This window comes from Globicephala melas, chromosome 20 (genome assembly GCF_963455315.2).
Source record: "Globicephala melas chromosome 20, mGloMel1.2, whole genome shotgun sequence".
Classification (NCBI taxonomy): Eukaryota; Metazoa; Chordata; class Mammalia; order Artiodactyla; family Delphinidae; genus Globicephala; species Globicephala melas.
The window spans coordinates 19,648,217-19,671,001 of NC_083333.1; the positions used below are offsets into that span (position 1 = coordinate 19,648,217).

Below are 22,785 nucleotides of genomic sequence, written 5' to 3' on the forward strand. Positions count from 1 at the left end.
ATGCAGGTGACAAGACCGAGGCCCGGACGTTTTGCCTGGGATCAGCAGCAGAACCCCCTCAAGCTCAGCCCTTGGACCTCCCAGACCAGGGCCGCGGAGGAGCGGGCAGGGAGAGCACTGTCTCCGTCGCCATGGCCAGCAAGGGAACCGCCCCCTGCCCCCCACACCAGGCCTTCTGGGAGGGCAGCTCAGGAGGGGGCTGCCATGCCTGCTGATAGGAGACTGGGGCCACGTTCAGACCTCCGCCAGCTCAGGTGGGCCTCAGTTGGAGTGAGAGAGAGGCCCTGCGCCCGGGGAGTCTGGGAGCGGCCTCTGAAGTGTGGGCCCCCATCCCTGTGAATGGAAGGCATGTACCCTGTGTAGTCTTTCTACAACCACCCCTCTTGCAAGGAAAGGTTCTCTTTGGGGTCCTGAGGGGCTAGGGTGGGCAGACAAGAGGACTTGAACAGGCACGACTCACCCAGAAATACCGTTTGCTGCAGAGGAGCCCCTGCCAGCTCTCGCTGGGTGGACTTCAGGGGGTCTGTGCAGGGGGTCCAGGCCCTCAGCACCAGGGAGTCCATGGGAGGTGCCATTCCATCCCCACCCCCGCCTGGGGCTGCAGGCCTGGGGCAGGTCCCTGAGCTCCGGATGATGTGAGAAATGGGGTCGTGGGTAGTTAACCCAATGCCTCCAGGGCCCTGCCTGGGTGGACCCCAGGGATGGAGGGGACTGGGGAAGCTCACAGGCCATTGTAGCCTGCTGTTGCCAGATTGTCCCATTTTTCAAGAAAAGCCAGGGATCCAGCCTTCAGGTGAAATGTACATTTGACAGTGGACTCAAAATCAGAACCCGTGTATACTTGGACGTGGCCCATGGGTGTCAGCTGATGCCTCACTCTCCATGTCTGTAAGGCCCACCCCTCACTGTGCTGCAGACCTCGGGGTTCAAGCAGCTCTTCTGTGGAGGGTTTACTGCCAGAGAGGCTCAGAGAGAGCTAGAAATGACTTGCACAGCGCACAGTAGAGGGCAAGCTGGCATGAGAACACAAGGTCATCTAGGACCAGAATCATCCATGTCAAGGGCCATGTCGTTCCATTATGTCTGATGCGGGGGTGGGGGGAACCCAAGGCTCCCTGCTGGCTCTGTGCAGCCTCAGCCACGGCTGGGCAGGTCCCAGCTCGGCTGCTGCAGAATGAAGGACAAACGGGCAGGTGGGTGGCAAGGGGGCTCCAGGAGTGGGGAGGGGTCTCGGTAGCCTGTGAAGCTACGCCCAGTGCCGGCAGCCCTGGCAACTCCCGTGCCTGCCCCGCCACCCATCCCTGAGCTCGGGCAGCGAGGACATGGCTTGGCCCTGCCCGCGCTGGACACCTGCCCAAACGGCTCTGAACCCACAGAAGATGCCCCTGCGCCTCTCGGACGCCCAGGGCAGAAGTGAGCCCGGCCTCACAGCTGGCACACGGGGCCGGGTGGGCCGCGGACCGGGGACCGGGCGGGACGCCGGCTCTGGGCCGGGCCGGGCCACAGGGCGGGGCGGGGCGCCCGGGTCGGTCAGGCGGCGCACGTGACCCGGCCGCCGGGAGCCGGGCGCTGACGCCGCGTCACCCCACCCGAGGCCGCGCGCCCATTGGCTGCGCCGCGGGCCGGGGCGGGGCTCGTCCGGCCGGCGCCCCCGCCGCTCCCGGCGCGCGTCCCCGCGGCCTCGCTCTTCTCACCTGTGAAATGGGATGCCGTCCTACCGGGGAGTGAGGGGTTAACGCGGACGCGCGCAGCCCCGGCATGCGGCGCGGTGCGAGCGCAGAGCCCCCAGGAGGGTCGGGGTAGGGGCTCGCAGAGGAGCAGGTTCCCCGAAGAGCCGCAGCCCCAGCCTGCTTTCCCAGCCCTCCCCTGGACGCTTGCCCGGCTGGTCTCAGGCTGCGCAGCGAAGTGTGGTCTCTTTGGTGGCAGATCCTTACCCCCTCCCACACAGGAGGCTTCAGCCAGGCTTCACTGCAACTGGCGGCTCGAGTCCAGGCTGCAGGTCTCCGTGGGCCTTGCCTCACCTTCTCTCCTGAGCTGCTGCAGTTCTGTGTGCATATTGACTGAGTGTGCTCTTTACATATGCGGTAAACGCGTCTAAAGGACAGTCAGGCAGGTCTGTCGTGACCGTGACTCCAATACACCTTCCCACAGCAGGAAGGGGTGTTCTTATTTTACAGAGACTCAGAAAGGTGAAGTAAATGGTTCCAGGTCACACAGCAAGTGGGCAAAAATCCGGACCTGCTTCCTGACTCTGAGAAGGTGGTCTTCAGTCTTCACTTAGCACCCCCTCCTCTCCCCGGGAGGAGCTGTTGGAATTTTCAGGGAAGCCACCAGATTCCCAAGGCCCCCTGGGTGCTTGGCTCCTACTTGGGGGGTGGAGGGGTCTATGGCGTCAGGATGCAGGGGGCTGAGAAAGGGGATCCCTCTGTTCCCCAGCAGAAGTTCATCCGGAGGGCCAGGCCCTGAGTGGGGGGGGGTCTTTGAGCAGGGCCACTTGGGGAACAGATGTGGTTTGGAGGCCCCCGGGTCCTGGCCACCCCTGTTCTGGGTAATTTTCCACAGCAGCCACTTCCGGGAGGGGAACAAAGAGCCCTGCGTGTCCGGGCTGAGCCTCAGGGACTTGGGCCTCCAAGGGCTCTCTTGGCCTGGGCAACCCCCTTCCAAAGTGCGTCACTAATTTCACTCTGTCAGAGGGTGTGGCCAGACAGGCTATATCTGGAGCCTGAGCAAAGCAGTACTCGGGATGGCTGGATCCACTGAGGCAGGGGGCTAGGGAGGCCTGGGGATCCAGGCCTTTGATAAGTCTCCTTGGCTGCCCCTACCAAGGGTGCCTCTCTGCTTGCATACCTCCAGGGACAGGGAGCTCACTGCTTTCCCACTTTCAGTACCTGATGTTAGTTCTGGTTTATCTCAATCCACCTCATTAGACCCCTCCCTTGCCACCTATCTCTGCCTCCAATCCACAGGACGCAGGGTCCAGGGTCCAGCCCTCTCCCCAGCCTAGTTGCCTCCTCTGACCTGGCCCCAGCCTGTCATGATCCAGGGCAAGGTGGCCCAGGTCTAAAGCACAGTCTGCTCCTTCATCCCAGCTGCTCCTAGGGACAGACACCGAGATGTGAGTCTCTCCCTAGGATCAGCTGGATGGGAGATGGGAGTCAGATGGCCTTGGAGCCCAGCCCTGTTGCCGCCCCAAGTAGCTGTGTGGCCTTGTGCAGGTTAGCTCCTGAACTCTGTGGCTCTTCCTGTCTTCCTGGGTGTGGAGGCCAACCCTTCTGTCATTTCCACAGCTGCATCTGGGAGCAAACCAGATTAAGTCAGGGTGGGAAATTCCAGCCTCTTCCAGGCTCTTCAAGAGGCCCATCTGATCTGGACACTGAGGAGGGTCAGGCTCATCTCACAGGCCCAGCCAGCCATGGTCACTAACGTCCGGGCCACCTATGCGGAGGCATCATCAAGTCCCGTTGCAGCTGAGGTAAATGAGGCACAGAGTGGGGCCCGCTGCCTGGCCCGAGGCCACACAGCAGGTCTTGGACGGGTCTGTCTCCTAAAGACCCAACTCTCGGAACAGTGTTTGTCGGGTCACCTCCCTCCCCAAGTCCAGAGACCTCTGAGACGGACCCAGTCCGGGTCTTCCACTCGGCCCCCTTGCTTGGTGCTGGAGAGGCCAGGGCCTGCCGAAGCCCCGCAGCAGTCGTCACTTGGATGGAGGGGCCGGCCGGGTAGGTGTGCAGGCCAGACCCGAGCCGGCCCCGCGCTCTCCAGGTGGGGCGGGACCGTCCACCGGGGGCGGGGCTCCCCGCAAGGCTCCTCCCCGCCCCCGCCCACCCCGCAGAGCCGCTGCCGGGGAGCCCAGTTGCCGAGGAACTTTTCGCGGGCGCCGAGCCCCACTGAGGCCAGGGCGTGACGCGAACTCGCGGAGCAGCGGCGGGCCGAGCGGGCCGCCGGGAGGAGGCGACTGCGCCATGGACGAGCCACACTTCAGCGAAGCGGCCTTGGAGCAGGCGCTGGCTGAGCCGAGCGAGCTGGACGCGGCGCTGCTGACCGACATCGAAGGTGCGTCAGGGCCACTGGGCTCCGCGCGAGTGGGGCGCGCAGGAGGCGCCGGCCTTTGTCTTCCGGGGCGGCGGGGGGCGCGGAGCGGGGCGGGGCGCGGCGCTGGCGCTGGCTCCGTGCGGGGCGCGCGGGGCGCCCCGCGTCTCTGCGCCGAGCGCTGCGGGCCTCGCTGTCCTGTCCGCGCGGAGCCTCCCGCGCCCGCCCTGGCTGTTCACGCCGCTCCGGGTCCTTGGAGGCTCGGCGCTGGGCACGTGCGCCTCTGGGCGTCCCGGTCCGCCCCCCGCGGCCAGTGAGTCCTCAGCCCCTAGGCGGCTGCGGCGAGAGCCTGGGACCCGGGCATCGCCGAGGCCCCGCCCCCGCTCCGGCCTTGACGTCAGCGGGAGGTTATTCTCGGTCATTCCCTCCGGCCCGAGAGTTCAGCTCGGCGCAGGAGCTCTTGCGCAGGCGCGCGGGCGCCTCCAGCCCCTGCCCCCCAGGGTCCGGTTCTCCTAGCCGGCGCCGGGCATCGGTTCGGCACACATTTACTGAGCATCTACTAGGCCCCGTCCTAGGCACCAGGGGTTCACAGACAGACCTGGGCTCCCCTTTTCTTGGAAGCACAAAAATCGCCAAGGAAACCCACAAACGGATATTTAGTTACACCTTGTGGTCGAGCCGGGGCAGGGCGACAGCTTCCGGCAGAGCGGTGGGGTGAGACCTGAAAGTCAGCCCCAGGACCCGCTGGGAAGGATGTCTTCGCCGCAGAGGGCACGGCGAGGAGTTGGAGATTCACAGGTGAGGCTGGGCAGGTTGGCAGACCGAGGACCCTTGTCGGCAGGGAAAGGAGGGAGCAGCTGCGCCGGCTCGCTTACACCTGTGGAAGCACCGCTCTGATTGTTCTACAGAGAAGGGGTTGGGGGAGACGCTGAAGCAGGGGCCAGTTAGGAGGCTGTTGCCCACTGTGCAGACAGCAAATCCCAGCCGCCCTGAGTTGCCTCCGAGGTTGCTGTGTTGCACTTGGCTGATGGGGAAACAGGCCAAGAGCACAGGACCCAAACCTCCCACAACCTGGATAGACACGTCCATGGTGCCTGTGGCCACTCGGGTTAGCAAAACGGACACCCACTCCTGCCTTACTGCAGCCTTGCAGATGAACCCAGCTGGCAGGGCCCAAGAGTCGCCAGGTCCCCTGAGAGGAACGAGGTTTGAGAGGAGGGCCAGGCAGCCCTCGAGTCCAGGATGGGGAGCTGGACTGGATCCCAGAGGCAGTGGGGAGTCTTGGGGGAGGGGTTGGGGCAGGGCAATGCCATGCTTGGGTTCTGTGCGGGAAGTTCCCTCTAGCTGTTGGAGTGGATGATCACAGAACTAGTAGAGAAGACTCATTCAGCACTTACTGTATGCCAGGCACTGTGCTGACCACTGAGTCCTCCCAACAGCCCCAATGAGGGCCTTGAGGCACAGAGAGGTTAAGTGACTTGTCCCAGGTCACACAGCCAGAGCATGGCAGAGCCAGAATTCAAACCCAAGCTGTGGGCTCCAGAGCCCAAGCTCTTAACCGCTGGGCTCCTAAAAGTGTGTGCATGTGTGTGTGGGGGTGGGCAATAGAGCAGGGGACCCAGGAGGCTACTCCACATGGAGGTATGCTGGGGGTCGGGGAGGGGTCATAGGTCACACAGCCACCTCCCCATCCCAGGCGAGAGCCTTTGACTCATGAGACTGAGGACCGGCCTTGCGCCCCGCCCAGCCGGGCATCTGCCTCGACCAGACTCTGTCGTGTGACCAGCTCTTGGCGTGGCGCTCTCACCAGGAGTCTCAGGTTCTGTGCCGAAGGCACTGCCCCCGCCACAGTGCGCCGTGGCTCCTGGTGAGTCAGTCTGCTCCCGGCCTCCTCTTGTGGTTCTTGCTTTGGGGTCCTTTGTGGCCGTGGGCAGAGGGCACGTGAGAGCTGTCCCGCGCGAGCGTTGGGATCGTTGTGGGTTCCGGGGCAGTCCTCACCTCCCTGCTGGTTAATTCACCAGGCCTGGAACGTGTGCTTAGTGCAGAAGAGGCAGTGGAGATGACTGCTTGTCGGGGCCCGCGCATCTCCCGCGGGTGCGCCTGGGGCTCCCGCGCACAGCCTGTAGTCATCTCTGGCTGGGCTCCCCAAGTTCACTCTGTCTTTGCACCCCAGGTGTCTGCCTTACGGCATCTTGCCCACCACTCTGCCCAGTACCTGAATCAACTGCACGGGCCAGGCCTCCTGGGGTCCAGGCCAGCCTGGTGGAGAGGACACACGGGGGCCACCCTGCCCCCAGGCCTCTCCCCACGGTCTCTCATGCCCAGTTGTCTGCCTGGCCCCACCAAGCACGGGCCCTCCTTAGGAAACAAGCTCACGGTGGCTTACAGCCCAGCTCCTGGCCCCGGCGCGCACCTCCTCAGCTCCCTAACAACCATGGCTCCCCAGTGCCCCGAGCTAAGTCCCCTTGTCCCAGCATGGCGTTCGAGACCTGTACGGTGGGCCAAGCCTGCCCTCCGTGATGATTCCCGTCCCTCCAGGTCCCACCCCTCAGGCCCCCACGCCGCTGCCATGTTCTGCCCCCGTGCGGTGCCCCCGCCTCGTCCCCACGGCAGAGCCTGGGAGAGGCCTCTTCCACCATACACGACCCGCTCTCCATCCCTCTTCCTGCCTTTGGTACCCGGCCTGGTGACCGGAAGCAGAAGGCACCCCCCAGCGTGGCCATCTGCTGCCCTCTCGGCTGCAGCGGCTCCCCTGGAAAGCAGGGGGTGAGGCTGTAGATGGGGGTGGTTCCAGCCCTCGTGCCTCTGAGGGGCACGGAGAGGAGCGTGCCGGGAGCTCCCTCTTTCCCGATGGTCACTGGACACAAACATCCTGAGTGACCTGGTCAGCCCCAGGCAGGGGCCTGGGATCCGGACTTTGCCCAGCTGATAAGCACAGGCCAGGTGAGAATGACTGCGCCGGCCAGAGGAAGCGTCTCTGTCCTGTGTCTTGCCAGCCGCAGGCCCTGTGGATGTGCCCTTTGAGCCCGGGACCTGAGTGGGGCTGCCCATCTGCACGTGTTGGGAGAGGGGAGGGCCTCAGAAATGCCATGGTCACCTCTTCACCCGGTGTGTAGACAAGGAGCAGATGCCTCCACTGCCCCCAGCTGCCCAGCCTGTGCGGCAGCCGAGGGGGTTAGCAGCAGCAGGAAGGCCAGGCCCCGCGGTGCTTGCGTCCCCGGCCAAGCACCTGTTGGAGACCATTTCTAGCTGGCGGGGGAGGGCCAGAGCACAGCAGGTGTTTCCGAGTCTCCAGCCATAGTTGATGCTTTGCTGGGCAGAGCACCTCCAGGCAGCCTTGGGGATGCAAACTGAAGCCCTTGGGAGATTCCAGTCACACAGTTGTGGGGACTAAGGAAAGCGACCAAAAGTAGGTAAAACGACAAAGCCCAGTGCTGGGGCTGCTCCGAGGAGATGGGAAGCATTGCAGGGGAGAGTGCAGACGGGTTATCCTTCCAGAAAGCAGCCTGGCAGCTCTGAAGCAGCACGCTGCCTTTGAAACAACACACCCACTGCAGGTTTAAAACAGCTGCAGTGAGGCAACCGCGAAGGGGGAAATATAATTAATGTAAAGGAGTGGATAGCACTATTTAGACTGGGACGTTGCTCAGCAGGATGGGACCGCCCCCTGCATTGCTGCTGCGTCAGGCCCATGGGTTGTTTCCCAGCTGCTGGAAGGAGTCTCTACCCCAGGACAGGATGTTGGAATTGGTGCTGGCCAATCTGTCCAGTGGCCGTGCTCAGGGTCACTTGGTCCATGTAACTGGGAGCGGCATGTGGAGCGGCACTGATGAGAGAAGAGTGCGAGGTGGTGACCTCAGAGCAGGTTTTGAGAGGAGGAGGAGTTTGCAGGTGGACACAGGATAGTGGGAAGGGCCTTCGGGGCAGAGGGAACGGGCTGGGCCAGCGCACAGCCTTCTGAAAGCAGACAAGGAGAGTGAGGCTCACCGGACTCAGACAGCCAGGGACCAGCAGGGGTGGGGCCGGCAGTGCACACGCCCCTCGATCTGGTCTCCTCTGGCTCAGCCCCGTGCTGAGTGATTGCGTGTCCCAGCTGGCTCAGGCCTTGACCCCGCCCTAGGGGCTCCTCTAAGGGCAGTTAGGAAGGCCTCACAGCGGAGGTGGTGCTGGGGCTCCTCCTTGCACCTTCGCGCTGCCTCGCCTCCGTGTCCCACGCGGCACACACGTCCTGACCTGGGGTGAGTGGTGGCAACGAGGTGGGACAGAGCCAGGCTGGCCCTGGGGCTCACACCTGCCCCTGGCAGGCTGGGCTGAGGGCTGTGGGCTTGGGGGTTGGCAGGCCTGGGTTTGCGTCCCAGATTGTCCACTTGGCAGCCAGGGGACCTGGGGCCTGTGGCTTCCCTCTGAGCCTTAGTGACCTCGTCCGTCTAGAGGGCTCACGCCCAGCTTCCCCTGGGGCTCCAGCCCCGGGCCCGTCCCACTCCAGGAAGAGCCGGCACCCACTTGCACCCCCGGGCAGCCCTGCGCACACAAAGGGCAGCCTGTGCCCCTGCTGCACACTCACCGGCTGTGGACATGTGAGCCTGCCAACCGGGCTCCTCAGAGAGCAGCAGGGTGGGTGGCAGGCAGGGTGCAGCCTCCCTCCCCACCACTGCCCTGTGCCCTCCATCGAGCGGGCAGAGCTGGGACGGGGCTGCTGCTTTGCACCGTTTGCCATTCTTCACAGCTGTGCAGACTTTGTGACCTGCTTGCAAATCCCTTTCCTGCCCGTTCCCTGAGAAACGGTCTCCTTGGCTCAGGTGAGAGATGAACGTGGGTTGGAACTCCAGCTCTTGACTGTCTCCCTGACCCCCACCCCCTTGACTCCCTCTGCTCCAGCCACACCGGCCTCCTCGCTGTCTTGATGTCACCTCCTCAGAGAGGCCTGCCCTGACCGCCTCCGTGTGTTCGTGGTGTTCATCACCACCCATACCCCTGTTCCTCCCTGGATTTGCAGACCATTGGTTACAGATGGAACAGAAGCTCCACGAGGGACGTCTTCGTGCTGTGTTCCAGCACCCTAGTGCCTGGTACACTTAGTAGACACTTAGGAAAGGGCAGTAGGTATTGCCACGGAAGCAGATCTGGACTTCGTGGGCCAGGCTGTGTAGGGGAGGTGGTGAGCTCCCTGTCCCAGGAAGCGTGCAAGCAGGGTTTCTTCAGGGTGCAAGGCCTCGTGCAGTTTGGATGGGCCGGAGGCTCCCGTGACGGTCAGAGCTGGGCTCCTGTAGGTTCGTGGTGCAGGGCCCCTCCAGGATTTGCATCATGGCCTCACCGAATAAACACGCAGGAGAATAAAAGGCTGCCCCACATCTGCCTCCAGAGGGAGGTTTGAAGGCAAGCCAGGGAGGGGGGAGGAGGTTTCAGGTTTCCTGTTGGGTCCTGATAGGATCAGGGCAGGCTAGGAGGAAGGAGAGCAAAAGGAGCCAGGCTTGGGGGCGGGCAGGTGGGCCCACTGAGGCCGAGGCCGAGGCCGAGGCCGAGCCCGAGCCTCCGGTCTCCCGATGTGCAGTGTGCAGACAGTGCATGCAGAAGCCACGTGGGCCTTGAGTCTTCCCTCATGCGGGAAGCCGAGTGCTCAGCTCACCCAAGGAGGGGCCAGCCTTTCAGACCCGCTGCGGGGGCGCTTCCTTAAACTTCCTTAAATTGTGCATGCTGGGGACCTCTCTTGCCTCCTGGAATCCCCTACTCCGAGGCCAGGAGTGAAGGCTCAGAGAAGGGGAGTGAGAAGGGAGAAGGGAAGAAGGATGGGTCAGGAGCTGGGAGGACTGGACCCCTCGGGGCGGTCGGCCCTGGCCCCGGCCCTTCGGAGTCGCAGGCTAGTGTCTGCGTGTGGGCCTTGGAATTCAGGCCTCAGTGTCTTCCAGTCTCAAGGTACTGAGGTGAGGGAGGAGCCTTCCCAACAGCAGTGTCTTGTTTGTTTTTTGGGGGTGAGGGGGGGTGTGAGAGCCACCGGCTGAGGAGAGACGGAGCTGAGGATGCTAGAGAATTCTGTTGCCCTTGGCACCCCCTGCAAGGCCATGGAAGGACCCGGACAAAGGAGGATGGGGGGGCGTTACCTCGGCTAGCCTCCTGGAGAGGGAGGGCCATCTGGGCCAGGGGTTCTCCAGTACCCCAACACCCTCGGAGGCTGCAGGAGACCAGGAGAGGGTACCGGGGTGGGCCCGGTACCGGTTGGGAGGCTGGCCTGAGCCCGGGGTCTGCTTGGCCACAAAAGCCGGAGCTGGCAACCTGGGCTGCTGGCCAGGCTATGTTCATGTGTGTGTGTGGAACTCTGACCTTACACAGAAGGGGAGATAGGCCCAGGTACCCTTCCAAAGACCCCCAGAGCCTGTCACCCTACGACTTCCTCACCTTCTGTCCCAGGGATTGGGCTGCCTCTTGGACTCCCCGGCCCTACAGTGAATAAGTGAGTGAATCAGGCTTCACCCAGAGACTGCTAGTCGGGTGGGGGAGGGGGTGAGACCTTCACCGACCCCCATCCCAGACCCAGGCCCCTCTGCAAAGGGATGTCTGTGTGGGGCGTCAGCTCTGGTTGTTACTGGTTGGGCACTTTGGGGTAGGGGTTTCCCTTCCTCAGTTTCCCAACAGTGACCTGCTGTCAGGGGTCCATGCGGTTGGGTGCGGCAGAGGCTTGGATGCGGAGTTGGGGCACCCCTGGCCGGCCCCACGCCCGCTCCGCCGCGCTCTCGGAGGTGGTGGGAGCAGGGGACGTGATTGCCAGTAACCCCTGCGGACGTCGGCGCCGAGCGGGTTGAGGGACGGCGTCCGCGAGTAACCCCGGCCCCATCCGGCCCTGCGGGGCTCAAACCGAGCCGCGCGCCGCGGGGGTGGGGCGGGGCCCCAGGAGGCGGTGGCGCGGCCGCTGATTGGCCGCGCGCGCTCACCCCATGCCCGGGCTGCGGCCCCGGGAGGGCGTGGCCATTCGGCGGGGCGTGGCCATTCGGCGGGGGCGGAGCCAGCGGGGGCGGGACCGGCGGCGCGCTCGGCAGCTTTAAAGCGCGGCCGGCCACGCAGGTGAAGTCAGCGCGCGGACACCGGCAGGCCAGCCGCCTGGACCCCCCGAAGGGCGGCGGGCGCAGGCCGCGGAGCCATGGACTGCACGTTCGAAGGTATTTTTTGGAGGACCCCCACCTCTTTATTACAGTTTCCATCTGCATCGCGGGGTCCTCATCCCCGGTGCCCTGAGGGGAGGTATACGCGCTCCCGGCTCTCAGGGGAGCTGGCGGACCCCCCCCACCTCAGTAGTCACCCCCACCCCCACGTCTGGCGTGAGAGGGTGGCCTTCCCACATCCTCTGCTCCGCAGGGAGGAGGGCCGGTTGTCCTTCTGTCTCCTGGGGCTCCTAGTTTGGAGGACTTCTTGAACTTGCTAGACAGTGGCCCCCTGGGTTCAGCCAGTTTTTCTTTCTGGCTCTCAGTTTCCCCATCTGTCAAAGGGGCTCATGAAGCCTGGGGAGCGAGCAGGTCCTGAAGGTGAAAGGTCTCTATGCCCCATGACCTGCGCAAACCTGGAGGGCCCGCCCCGTGTTTCTGTTTGAGGACCAGGAGGCTGAGCCTGGCACCCCCGTCTCGCTCTCCTGGAGGCCGTAGGGAGGGTCCCCTGCAGTCACTTTCCTGCCTGGCACCTGTCAGTAGGAGGGACTCAGGCGACGTTGACTCTCCCCTCCGTGCGGCCATCCTGCCACAAAGGGTCTCGTCTGTCTTGTGCAGATGAGGAAACCGAGGCCCAGTGAGAGGAAGCCCTAGCAGGCTGGGGACCTGGGGTACACCTCGGGCTCCCAGGGTTTGCACATGGATCCTGCAGAGCACTCTGACCCAGTGGGTGGCTCCCCCAGTGGGTTAGAGGGCCCTAGGCTGACCCAGCCAGGCTGCTGATCGCCAGCTGGGGAAGAGGGCCTGTGGCCAGGCTGGGGCCGCGGCAGGCAGTGTGTCCAGTCTGTATGAGGAGGAAAGAGGACAGACGGCGTTTGCTTTTGTCGAGGGGAGACTGAAGCCTGAATGGCCGGTCCCGAGGCTGCTTGGCTGCAGACGGGGTCTGGGCTTGTGCCCAGAACACACAGGGACACTCTGGTTGGCACACACTTGGCCAGCGGCTGGCTCTGCCCGAAGCCTCGGTCTGTCCCACAGAGGAGTGGGCTGGCGAAGGCAGCTCTGAAGTCGGGAGTGGTGGGCCCAGGCCTCAGTTCTGCCTTCGCCTGGTCCTGGGGCAGGTCGGTGGGCCTCAGGGGGGCGCTGGGCTCGTCCGGTGTTGCAAGGCCATTTGACGCACCTGGCAGAGCTCCAGATGTCACAGGTGTCTGTGAGTGGGGGCTCCTGGGGGTGGCTTTCTGTTTCCGTGGCGCTGGTCCCACAGGTACACTGTGGGGTGGGGGTGGGGGAGTGTGCAAATCCGTGACACCTGCCCCCTGTTGCTCACACAGCTTCTCCTCCTTACCGCAGACATGCTTCAGCTCATCAACAACCAAGACAGCGACTTCCCGGGCCTGTTCGACCCGCCCTACGCTGGGGGCGGAGCAGGGGGCACAGAGCCCGCCAGTCCATATGCCAGCTCCCCAGGCAGCCTGTCCCCACCTCCTTCCACGATGAGCTCCCCACTCGAAGGCTTCCTGGGGGGGACCAAGGCGACAACCCCACCCTTGTCCCCTCCCCAGCCTGCACCCACCCCCCTGAAGATGTACCCTTCCGTGCCTGCCTTCTCCGCGGGGCCTGCTATCAAGGAGGAACCAGCACCCCAGACCACCCTCCAGCCGCTGCCGGGGGCCCTCCTGCCCCAGCGTGTTCCGGCCCCAGCCCCACCGCAGTTCAGCTCTGCCCCTGTGTTGGGCTATCCCAGCCCTCCTGGAGGCTTCTCCACAGGTAAGGGGGGCGTGTGGAGGGAGGAGCACCAGGAGGAGGGTCTGTTGTGGTCTCAGTAGAGGAATTTGCAGGCTCTAGAAGTCGGGTCCCTGCTGTGCTGCTGGAGGTGCTCCCGTCACCAGCAGCTCTCAGGAAGCACCGCTTCCCAGCCTCCCAGCGTCCGCAGCAGATAGGTGCTGGGCTGGGAAGCGAGCAGGCTTGCATCAGAGCCCCAGGCAGGGACTGTCCCGATAGTAACCTGAGGCCATGAGGGTAACGACTCATTCAAGGTCACAGGGTGATAAGTACCTGCGGGCGGGTTGGAAGTGGGTTAGGGCAGCCTGTGTCCGCAGCTCCTGCCTTTATCTCTGCAGGGACCCCCCCGGGGAGCACCGCGCAGTCGCTGCCTGGCCTGCCACTGGCTGCCCTTCCAGGGGTCCCGCCCGTCTCCTTGCACAACCAGGTCCAGAGTGCGGCTCCCCAGCAGCTGTTGACGGCCACAGCCACCCCGACGGTGGCCCCTGGAACAACCGCTGTGACCTCACAGGTCCAGCAGGTCCCGGTGAGAGGGTCTGGCCTGGCCTCAGGGAGGTGGTGGCCCCGACCCACAGCCCACAGCTGAGCCCCCTCCCGTCCTTAGGTCCTGCTGCAGCCCCACTTCATCAAGGCAGACTCGCTGCTCCTGACGACTGTGAAAACAGACGTGGGGGCCCCCATGAAGGCGGCAGGCATCAGCTCCCTGGCCCCTGGCATGGCTGTGCAGGCAGCGCCCTTGCAGGTGGGCGGCTTGGGCAGGGCAGGGGGGCGGGGGTGTTGTATGCATGCATGTCCACTTGCTAACCGTGCCTGGCCCCACAGACCCTGGTGAGTGGCGGAACCATCCTGGCGACTGTGCCGCTGGTAGTGGATGCTGACAAGCTGCCCATCAACCGGCTGGCAGCTGGCGGCAAGGCCCCGGGCTCGGCCCAGAGCCGAGGTGAGAAGCGTACGGCCCACAATGCCATTGAGAAACGCTACCGCTCTTCCATCAATGACAAGATCGTCGAGCTCAAGGACCTGGTGGTGGGCACAGAGGCCAAGGTGCGGGCAGAGGCCCCGATGGGGTGGCCCTGGGGAAGGAGGCACCTGAGGGGAAGAGGAGGCACCTGGGGGGAAGAGGAGGATGGGGCTGAGCCTGGACAGACAGGCCTGGGGCTCCAGACTCCTCGGGCCTGGCAGCTGTTTAGCTGAGCTTCATGGAGGCCCCGTGCGGTGGGGGCTCTTTTAGGTGTTGGGGATTCAGCAGTGAACAGACAGACTGCTGTTCTGTTGAGCAGCTGACGTTCTGGCGGGGTGTCGGGGTGCCGGCAGACAGCACAGATCCGTGTTGGGGTTTGCTGGCGGGGTGTCGGGGCGCCAGCAGACAGGACAGATCCGTGTTGGGGTTTGCTGGCGGGGTGTCGGGGCGCCAGCAGACAGGACAGATCTGTGCTGGGGTTTGCCAGGTGGCATGAAAGAAAACGGGGCGGGAAGAGGGACGGTGGGAGTCGCAGATCTGAATCGGGTGGTCGGGGAGGCCTCGCAAAGGTGATGCCGTATGTGAACAGAGGCCTGGAGGAGGCAAGGGGGCAAGGCATGGAGGTGGAACGATGGTGACAGCGGTTAGCCGATGGTGACAGCGGTTAGCCGTAAGCTGTTGTGTGCATTTTACTTGGGAGGAAGGTTCTACTAGGGAGGAACATTCCACGTAGAAAGAACAGCAGGTGCAAAGGCCCTGAGACAACTGTGTAGCAGAGCAGTCCCACCCCTTGCGCTTAGCTGCCCACTTGTCTGGCCTGACCGGCCACCTGTGCTGTGTCTCCTCCCTACCGCCTGCAGCTGAATAAATCTGCTGTCTTGCGCAAGGCCATCGACTACATCCGCTTCCTTCAGCAGGGCAACCAGAGACTCAAGCAGGAGAACCTGAATCTGCGCACCGCTGCCCACAAAAGCAGTGAGTCCTTTCCTCCCCTCCACGCCTGCTCACCCTGCCAGGGCCCTTCACCCTCTCGTCGGCCTTCCCGTGGCCCTCAGCTCCGATTTGGGGCGAGGTAGGGTGTGTAGCCCTCACCCCAGCCCAGCTCCTCTCTGGCCCACAGAATCTCTGAAGGACCTGGTGTCAGCCTGCAGCAGTGGAGGCCACACAGACGTGCCCATGGAGGGCGAGAAGCCAGAGGTGGTGGACACCCTGAGCCCGCCACCCTCGGACGCCGGCTCGCCCTTCCAGAGCAGCCCACTGTCCCTTGGCAGCAGGGGCAGTAGCAGTGGTGGCAGCGGCAGTGACTCGGAGCCTGACAGCCCAGTCTTTGAGGACAGCCAGGTTGGGTCGCACGTCGTTGCCCCCTCCCTGTCATCCAGCGACATCCTCTGAGTTCCGGGACTGGGGCGTGTCCTACCTCCCGTTTTAGAGACGGGGAGCTGGGCGGGGGTCCCGCAGTAAGGCTGGGGGCAGAGCTGATCCCTCCTCCTCTGAGCTGAGCTCTCTGGGCTGTGCTCACCCCATTCTCACTGCCCCGCCCACCCCGCCAGGTGAAGCCAGAGCAGCTGCCGCCCCCCCACAGCCGGGGCATGCTGGACCGCTCCCGCCTGGCCCTGTGTGTGCTTGTCTTCCTCTGTGTCTCCTGCAACCCTTTGGCCTCCCTGCTGGGCAGCCGGGGTCCCGCTGGCCCCTCCGATGCCACCAGTGTCTACCATGGTCCTGGGCGCAGCATGCTGGGTGCTGAGGGCAGAGGTAGGACAGGCCAGCCTGGGCAGTGCGAGGGGGGACTCTTGGGGACGTAGAGCCCGGGCCTGTGGGCTTGGGGCTCTGGACTTCCTGGGTGGCATGTCCCCAGCCTGTGTCTGCCCCCAGACGGCCTTGGCTGGGCCCCGTGGCTGCTGCCCCCACTGGTCTGGCTGATGAACGGGCTGCTGGTGCTGTCCTCCTTGGCGCTGCTCTTTGTCTACGGAGAGCCGGTCACGCGGCCCCACTCGGGCCCCGCCGTGCACTTCTGGAGGCATCGCAAGCAGGCCGACCTGGACCTGGCCCGGGTAAGCGGCCGGACCCCGGGGGTGTGGAGGGCGGGCAGGGCTGGGACCCTCAGCAGCACCTGGGAAGGTGCCGGGCACACCGTGAATCTCCCCTGTTCTCTCCACTCCTGTCTCCCCCTCAGACCGCCACGGAGCCCCGGGGGCCCAGCCGGCACTGCTGGGGTTGGTGGGGTCGTGGCGGGGAGCCCAAGATGGAGGGCTCTCCGGGGCTAGAGGGGTGGCACGTGCCGGGGATGCTCGGACCCCGCCTTTCTCACCTGGAAAACCTTCCTCCGCAGGGGGACTTCGCCCAGGCTGCCCAGCAGCTGTGGCTGGCCCTGCGGGCCCTGGGCCGACCCCTGCCCACCTCCCACCTGGACCTGGCCTGCAGCCTGCTCTGGGGCCTCATCCGCCACCTGCTGCAGCATCTCTGGGTGGGCCGCTGGCTGGCAGGCCGGGCGGGGGGCCTGCGGAGGGATGGTGCCCTGCAGGTGGACGCCCGCACCAGTGCCCGCGACGCGGCCCTCGCCTACCACAAGCTGCACCAGCTGCACACCATGGGTATGGCGGGCAAGGGCTGGGCCTGAGGGCGTCCCGCCACCTCTGCGCCATGCCCAGCCTCATGCCCTCCCATTTTCCAGGGAAGTACTCGGGCGGGCACCTGGCTGCCGCCAACCTGGCACTGAGTGCCCTGAACCTGGCCGAGTGCGCGGGGGAGGCCATGTCCGTGGCCACGCTGGCTGAGATCTATGTGGCCACCGCGCTCAGGGTCAAGACCAGTCTCCCCCGGGCCTTGCATTTCCTGACAGTGAGTAGGTGGTGAGCTTGGTGGGGGACGGGGCTCAGGTCTCCCTGGGCTGAGGGCTGCCCGGGAGAGGCGGCTGGTTATGGGGTGGGCTCCAGGCCCTCTGGGGTCTCAGCCCAGGGTCTGGGGTGACAGCCCGCCCCTCTCGCCCACAGCGCTTCTTCCTGAGCAGCGCCCGCCAGGCCTCCCTGGCACAGAGCGGCTCAGTGCCTCTTGCCATGCAGTGGCTCTGCCACCCTGCGGGCCACCGTTTCTTCGTGGATGGTGACTGGGCCGTGTGCAGCGCTCCGCGGCACAGCCTGTACAGCGTGGCCGGGGACCCAGGTGCCTTCTCACCCTGCGCCTGTCCCCTGTCCCCTGTCCCCTGTCCCCTGCCCCCTGCCCCCTGTCCCGTCCCCTGCCCCCTGTCCCCTGTCCCCTGCCCCCTGCCCCCTGTCCCCTGTCCCCTGCCCCCTGTCCCCTGTCCCCTGTCCCCTGCCCCCTGTCCCCTGTCCCCTGTCCCCTGTCCCCTGCCCACCCTGGTCTGTTGCCCCACCATCCATTGTCGCCACGGGGGCTGCAGGAACAGGGAGGCCAGGCTGGCTCTGTCTCAGTTGGGGCTCTTCAGAGGCAAACAGGAAGAGGGATTTGGGGGCAGGTGGTTGATTTGGGAGGTGCTCCCAGGCAACACCGCTGTGCTGTGAGGAGGTCAGGAAGGGCGTGTGCCCAAGCTAGGTTATCCTGTCCACGGGGTGGGGGAGGCAGAATATTTATCGCCCAGCTTTCATCCGTCTCAGAGCCAGGCCCCCCCGTGCCCAGGGAAGAGTCCTAGGTGCAGGGAAGCACCTGTGCGCGGGGAGGTGGGGCCCTTCCCCCCCGCCCCACTCACCCACTCCTCCCCACAGTGGACCCCCTGGCCCATGTGGCTCAGCTGTTCCGTGAACATCTCTTGGAGCGAGCACTGCATTGCCTGGCCCAGCCCAGCCCCGGCCCCGGATCAGCCGATGGGGACAGGTGAGTGTCCCTCTGCGCCTCAGCGGGCCAGGTCCCCCACCCCCGGCCAGTGGAGCTTGGGAAAGGCTACGTCCAGGGACCCGTGTCGGTGGCCAGAGCCGGGTCACCGTGGCCTCAGTTTCCCCACCAGCCCGGCAGGGGCTGGCCGCGCTTTGAGGAGCCAGGAAGCCAGGCTGTGCCGTGGGGGCAGGTGAGGAGGGCCGTCCGCTTCAGGACCCCTGCCACCTGTCCCGACGGCCAGTCCTCTCCTACCACAGGGAATTCTCCGATGCCCTCGGGTACCTGCAGCTGCTGAACAGCTGTTCTGACGTGGCCGGGGCTCCTGCCTGCAGCTTTTCCATCGGCTCCGGCATGGCTGCCACCGCCGGTGAGCCCCCAGGCCTCCCCGCCCCGTGACACCCTCGGGCTCAGCGCCACAGCAGCTTGGCCTTGGGTGTGGTGTGGCCGAGTTTCAGGGACCCCTCTGGCCCTGCTTCCTGCAGGCACAGACCCGGTGGCCAAGTGGTGGGCCTCGCTGACGGCTGTGGTGACCCACTGGCTCCGGCGGGATGAGGCAGCGGCCGAGCGGCTGTATCCGCTGGTGGAGCACCTGCCCCGCGCCCTGCAGGAGTCTGAGTGAGCGCAGGCTGCGTGCTCGTGCCCCCACCCCGACCCCCAGCTTTGTTCTGTGCGGTTGGGGTCCCGTCATTTCTTTCCCGGGAAGCCAGAACCAGGGCAGGGGAAGCTCGGCGAGGGCCTGAGGCCTGGTCTGACCGTCACACCTCTGCCTTGGCCCCAACAGGAGACCCCTGCCCAGGGCGGCTCTGCACACCTTCAAGGCTGCCCGGGCCCTGCTGGGCCGTGGGAAGGCAGAGTCTGGCCCGGCCAGCCTGGCCATGTGTGAGAAGGCCAGTGGGTACCTTCAGGACAGCCTGGCCGTTACACCAGCCGGCAGCTCCATTGACAAGGTGAGGGCTGGGGCCAGGGGCCTGGCGGATCTTGGGGGCCTTGGCCTTTCCACTCCCCGGACGGTCCCCCTTGGGCTGCAGAAGACTGCAGGGTCAGCCCAACAGTACAGGACTGGGGGCTAAGGTTTGGGTCCAGGGGAGAGTGGCTGCCCCCCTCTGGCCTCAGTGCCCCCACCCCCGGAGGACGGCTGGGGTGAGCGGTGTGGCAGGGCCCGGAGAGCGGGCGGCCCCGCGGTGCATTGCTGTTGCATTGCACGTGTGAGGCGGGTGCAGTGCCTCGGCAGTGCAGCCCGGAGCCGGCCCCTGGCACCATGGGCCCCCACTCTTCCCTCCCAGAGCCAGAGCCCCCTGACCCCTGCCCTGCCCACCACCCCAGGTCATGCAGCTGCTCTTGTGTGACCTGCTCCTTGGGGCGCGCACCAGCCTGTGGCAGCGGCAGAAGCCGCCGGCACCCTCCCAGGCCTCACCGGGCCCGGGCAGTGGGGCCCAGGCCTCTGCCCTCGAGCTCCGTGGCTTCCAGAGGGACCTGAGTGGTCTGAGGCGTCTGGCACAGAGTTTCCGGCCTGCCATGCGGAGGGTGAGTGCCCATGGGGCTCTGGCTTGCAATGGGGATGTATGTGAGGTGTCGGGAGGGAGCGGGGGCCTGGCTGGAACCTCTCCTGGCCCCTCCTGCCCAGGTGTTCCTGCATGAAGCCACTGCCCGGCTGATGGCAGGGGCCAGCCCGGCGCGGACACACCAGCTCCTGGACCGCAGCCTGAGGAGGAGGGCCGGCCCCTGCGGCAAAGGAGGTGAGAAGGACAGCTGGCCCGGGTGGGAAGGGCCACACGCCAGGTGGAGGCTGCAGAGGGAGGCTGTGTGTGAGACACACAGAGGCCGAGGGACTTGGTGGTGGCTTCCTGATGGGAGGCCTAACCTGAGAGTCAGTGGGGACAACTGTCCTTTGTAGGACACGCGACTGGGTACGCGGTCTGTGCTCCAGGGGCAGGCGCGGAAGGGGCGAGGCTCCGTGCTCCTCCGAGACCGAGGGGGGCGGGTGGGGGCGGGTGCTGACTAGCCTGGGGCGGGGCCGGTTGTCCAGGGGGCGGGGCAAGGATCCGAGCCCCACCCCCGGCGCGGCCCCGCCCCTGACATGCCACTGTGCATGTGTGCAGGCACGGCGGCGGAGCTGGAGCCGCGGCCCACGAGGCGGGAGCACGCGGAGGCGTTGCTCCTGGCTTCCTGCTACCTGCCGCCCGGCTTCCTGTCGGCGCCTGGGCAGCGAGTGGGCATGCTGGCCGAGGCGGCACGCACGCTCGAGAAGCTCGGTGACCGCCGGCTGCTGCATGACTGCCAGCAGATGCTCATGCGCCTGGGCGGCGGGACCACCGTAACCTCCAGCTAGACCCCCGCTGGCGGCCCAGCCCCAGCGCCCCTGTTTCTGTCTCGACGGCCGAGGGCAGCGCCGGAGACCCGGGGTCCGAGGCTCGCCCACGGAGTGCACTGTCCCTGGAAGGCTGGAGACCCTCGGGGACTTCCGCACTTGACCTTGGGGCCTCTCCAGCCCGCTCCAGCCCTCGATGAGCGGCGGCCGGGATGGTGCTGGCCCCTGGTGGCCGGCCGGGGGATTGCCGGGGCCTGGCCGCCGCCGGGGGTCAACTGTTAGGCGCGCCGCCGCCGATCCTGGGCTTTCCCTCTCCGTCCAGAGGGAAGAGGGGTGCGTCTCACTGAGCCGAAGGGCCCTGCCCCCGGCGCCTCCCTCCCATCTGGGGAGACCTGTGCATAGTGTAGATCGTGGTGCGCCAGCCTCCTGGCCTCTGAGGTTCCAAGTGTTACTTTGCCTTTTGCAAACTTTATTTTCATAGGTTGAGAAGTTTTATACAGAGAATAAAAAATGAACTTATTTATAATCTGGGTTTTGCTCCTTTGGGGAGGGGTGTGTGTGCTAACCAGAGGGGATCCTTTGGGCCATCCGTCCCCCCAGCACCCAGGCAAATGCTTCCCATCCCTACCTGCCTTTCGGTTTGGGAGGCCCGGCTTTATTCCCTCCAGCTGACTTGGGTCCCACTGATCACGGGGCCGCACGTTTGGGCTATATCATCTCCTAACCCTTAGGGTCCATATGGTCTCAGCTGTGCCTCCTTGCCTCCTCTCCCAGCTTCTGCCCCCTTCAGGTCCCGGGATGACATGGGAGGACAGCTCCACGTCTTTGGGGATCTGTTGGGACAGCAGGAGCTACAACCTGGGTCTCCCTGTGTGTCTGGGTGTCAGTCTCACCTGCCTGACCCCTGTCCCCTTCCCGGAGGTCACATGGGTGTGGCTGGGCAGCAAGGGCTTCTTTCCTGTACCTGCAGTAAGGTCCCCAGAGCCCTCCTCTCCCCTCCCCTCCATTCCAACCTCTCCCCCAGAGCCTGGCCCCTCTCCCAGCAGAATCTGGTCAGAATCCACGGGCTGCAGAATTCCAAAACAATCGTTGTATCTTTATTGACTTTTTTTTTTTCTGAATGCAATGACTGTTTTTTTTTTACTCTTAAGGAAAATAAACATCTTTTAGAAACAGCTCGATACACACAATCTTCAGTGTGAAGCAATGTACTAATAAGAACACTAGTCTTAACATTTACAGTCTTCATATATATTATATATATGTATATGTATACATATATATACACTATATAACGAGGCCGGATATAATACACACGTTCACCGTTTTACAGTCATATGTACAGGAAGTTTCTAGGGCGGCCCCGGGCTGGGGCTGCATCAGGCCTATCGAAGCGTGGACAGAGCTGAGGACACGGACAGACAGGCGGACGAACTGGCGGGCACTGGCCCGGGCGGTGGTGGCTGCTTGGGGAAGGAGGCAGCGCCGGAGCCCCCTTCCCAGCAAGGGCCCCGTGCTGAGGGGCACACGACGCACGGCGGCGACACACGGGAGAAGCGAGCATGTTCCCAACATATATACATTCTATGTGACATATATATAGAGGGGCACACAGGTGTGTACATGGATCTAGCGCTGTCTCCGCTCCCGTGCGAGTGGCGCTGCGGCCCCCGGAGACGGTGGTCGTGCAGAGGGTCGGTCATGCGTCTGCCGGGGGTGCACTCTGGTCGCGACTTTTAGTTTTGCGCTCCCAGGCTGGGCTCCGGGGACGGGGCGGACTGGAAGGGAGACGAGCAGAAGCCAGCGGGAGCCAGTCCGGCCCACGCCCGGGGAGCCCGCATCCCCTGAGCACGGGCCCCAGGCCCCCGGCCCTCCCGACCCGCACGAAGGTTTTGGCCAAGGCTGGGAAGGAAGGGCGCACAGCCTCCGGCCCCTCCTGCGCCGGATCAGGCTTCGGCTCCCCCCCGCCCCCAGCCTCGTTCCAGGAGACACGTCCTGGAGGGAAGCCAGCCTCGGCCTCTTCGGACCCCACCCCACTCCCAGGGTGCCCAGCTGCGTGCCACTACCGACCCACGTAGAATGTGTGCCACGTCGTCCTGAAACTTCCAGGGGGAGAAGCGTATCCCCAGGCTAAAGGCCTCCCACCCACGCCGGAGCCTGGGTGTTCCAAGGAGTCTGGCCGCTCCGCGGGCTCCCCCTCTCCAAGCCTGGCCGGGGGATGGGGGCGAGAAGGCCCTGTGCCGTCCAGTTCCGGGAGCAGACGGATCCGGAACCTGTTTTCTTCCCGACCGGGGACCACTAGTTTCCGCCCGAGGAGGCCAGATCCAAGATCCGGGTTCCGGATCAAGGATCGGCTCTGGACCCGCGCCGGAAGCAGCGCGAAGGCGCGGGGGCTGCGCCGGCGGCTCCTCTCCTCGGCGTCGGCGGCGTCGGCGGGCGGGCGGGCTGGCGGGCGGGTGGGATCCGGCGGCTCCTCCGGCCGGGGGTGGATTACAATGGCAGCCTCTGCGGGGAAGAGACGCGCGGCTAGTTACTGACTGCGGGGCACCTGCCGAGCAGTCAACTCCTCCAGACCCGCCCCTCGGCCCCGACCCCGCCCGCTCCTCCAGAGCGAGGCCCCACCTGCAGCTTTGCCCGTAGGCCAGTCCCCGCGCCCCGCCCCGCCCTGCCCTGGGCTGGCCCCGCCTCCCGCACGTGCGGGCTGTATAAGTGGCCCGGGGCCCACCCGTGCTGATCCGCCCCCGCCT

At 65.1% G+C, this 22,785-nt stretch overlaps 2 protein-coding genes across 7 annotated transcripts in view; one reads left to right on the forward strand and one right to left on the reverse strand.

The window, feature by feature from the left end:
- Positions 1-3,833: 3,833 nt before the first annotated feature.
- Positions 3,834-21,213, forward strand: SREBF1 (sterol regulatory element binding transcription factor 1). Of its 6 annotated transcripts, XM_060291013.1 has the most exons (20): positions 4,285-4,827; positions 5,726-5,896; positions 12,510-12,926; positions 13,280-13,467; positions 13,546-13,683; positions 13,764-13,985; positions 14,763-14,877; positions 15,023-15,243; positions 15,453-15,654; positions 15,775-15,953; positions 16,232-16,493; positions 16,574-16,740; positions 16,893-17,061; positions 17,622-17,730; positions 17,988-18,097; positions 18,213-18,345; positions 18,512-18,677; positions 19,054-19,254; positions 19,355-19,466; positions 19,830-21,213. In XM_060291013.1, the coding sequence occupies exons 3-20, from the start codon at positions 12,512-12,514 to the stop codon at positions 20,057-20,059; spliced, it is 3,339 nt and encodes a 1,112-aa protein (XP_060146996.1). In that variant the 5' UTR covers positions 4,285-4,827; positions 5,726-5,896; positions 12,510-12,511; the 3' UTR covers positions 20,060-21,213. The 6 variants fall into 6 exon arrangements, with proteins under 6 accessions (XP_030717034.1, XP_030717036.1, XP_060146996.1 ...); XM_030861174.2 differs by lacking the exons at positions 4,285-4,827; positions 5,726-5,896 and adding an exon at positions 3,834-4,053; XM_030861176.2 differs by lacking the exons at positions 4,285-4,827; positions 5,726-5,896 and adding an exon at positions 3,834-4,053 and having other exon boundaries at positions 14,820-14,877.
- The window catches only part of RAI1 (retinoic acid induced 1), a 105,068-nt gene continuing 103,411 nt past the window's right edge, over positions 21,129-22,785 (reverse strand). The window contains exon 6 of the mRNA XM_030861169.2: positions 21,129-22,543. Within this exon, the coding sequence (XP_030717029.1) occupies positions 22,529-22,543 (15 nt within the window). The 3' untranslated portion in view covers positions 21,129-22,528. The remainder of the gene's footprint in view (positions 22,544-22,785) is intronic.

What these genes read in the sequence shown, in the direction of transcription:
- SREBF1 (XM_030861174.2), top strand. Translation starts at nt 3,963, where the DNA reads ATGGACGAGCCACACTTCAGCGAAGCGGCCTTGGAGCAGGCGCTGGCT. An exon ending in GGGCCTTGCATTTCCTGACA is followed by an intron (nt 16,741 to 16,892) that starts GTGAGTAGGTGG and finishes TCTCGCCCACAG; the next exon opens with CGCTTCTTCCTGAGCAGCGC. An exon ending in CGCGCCCTGCAGGAGTCTGA is followed by an intron (nt 18,346 to 18,511) that starts GTGAGCGCAGGC and finishes TGGCCCCAACAG; the next exon opens with GAGACCCCTGCCCAGGGCGG.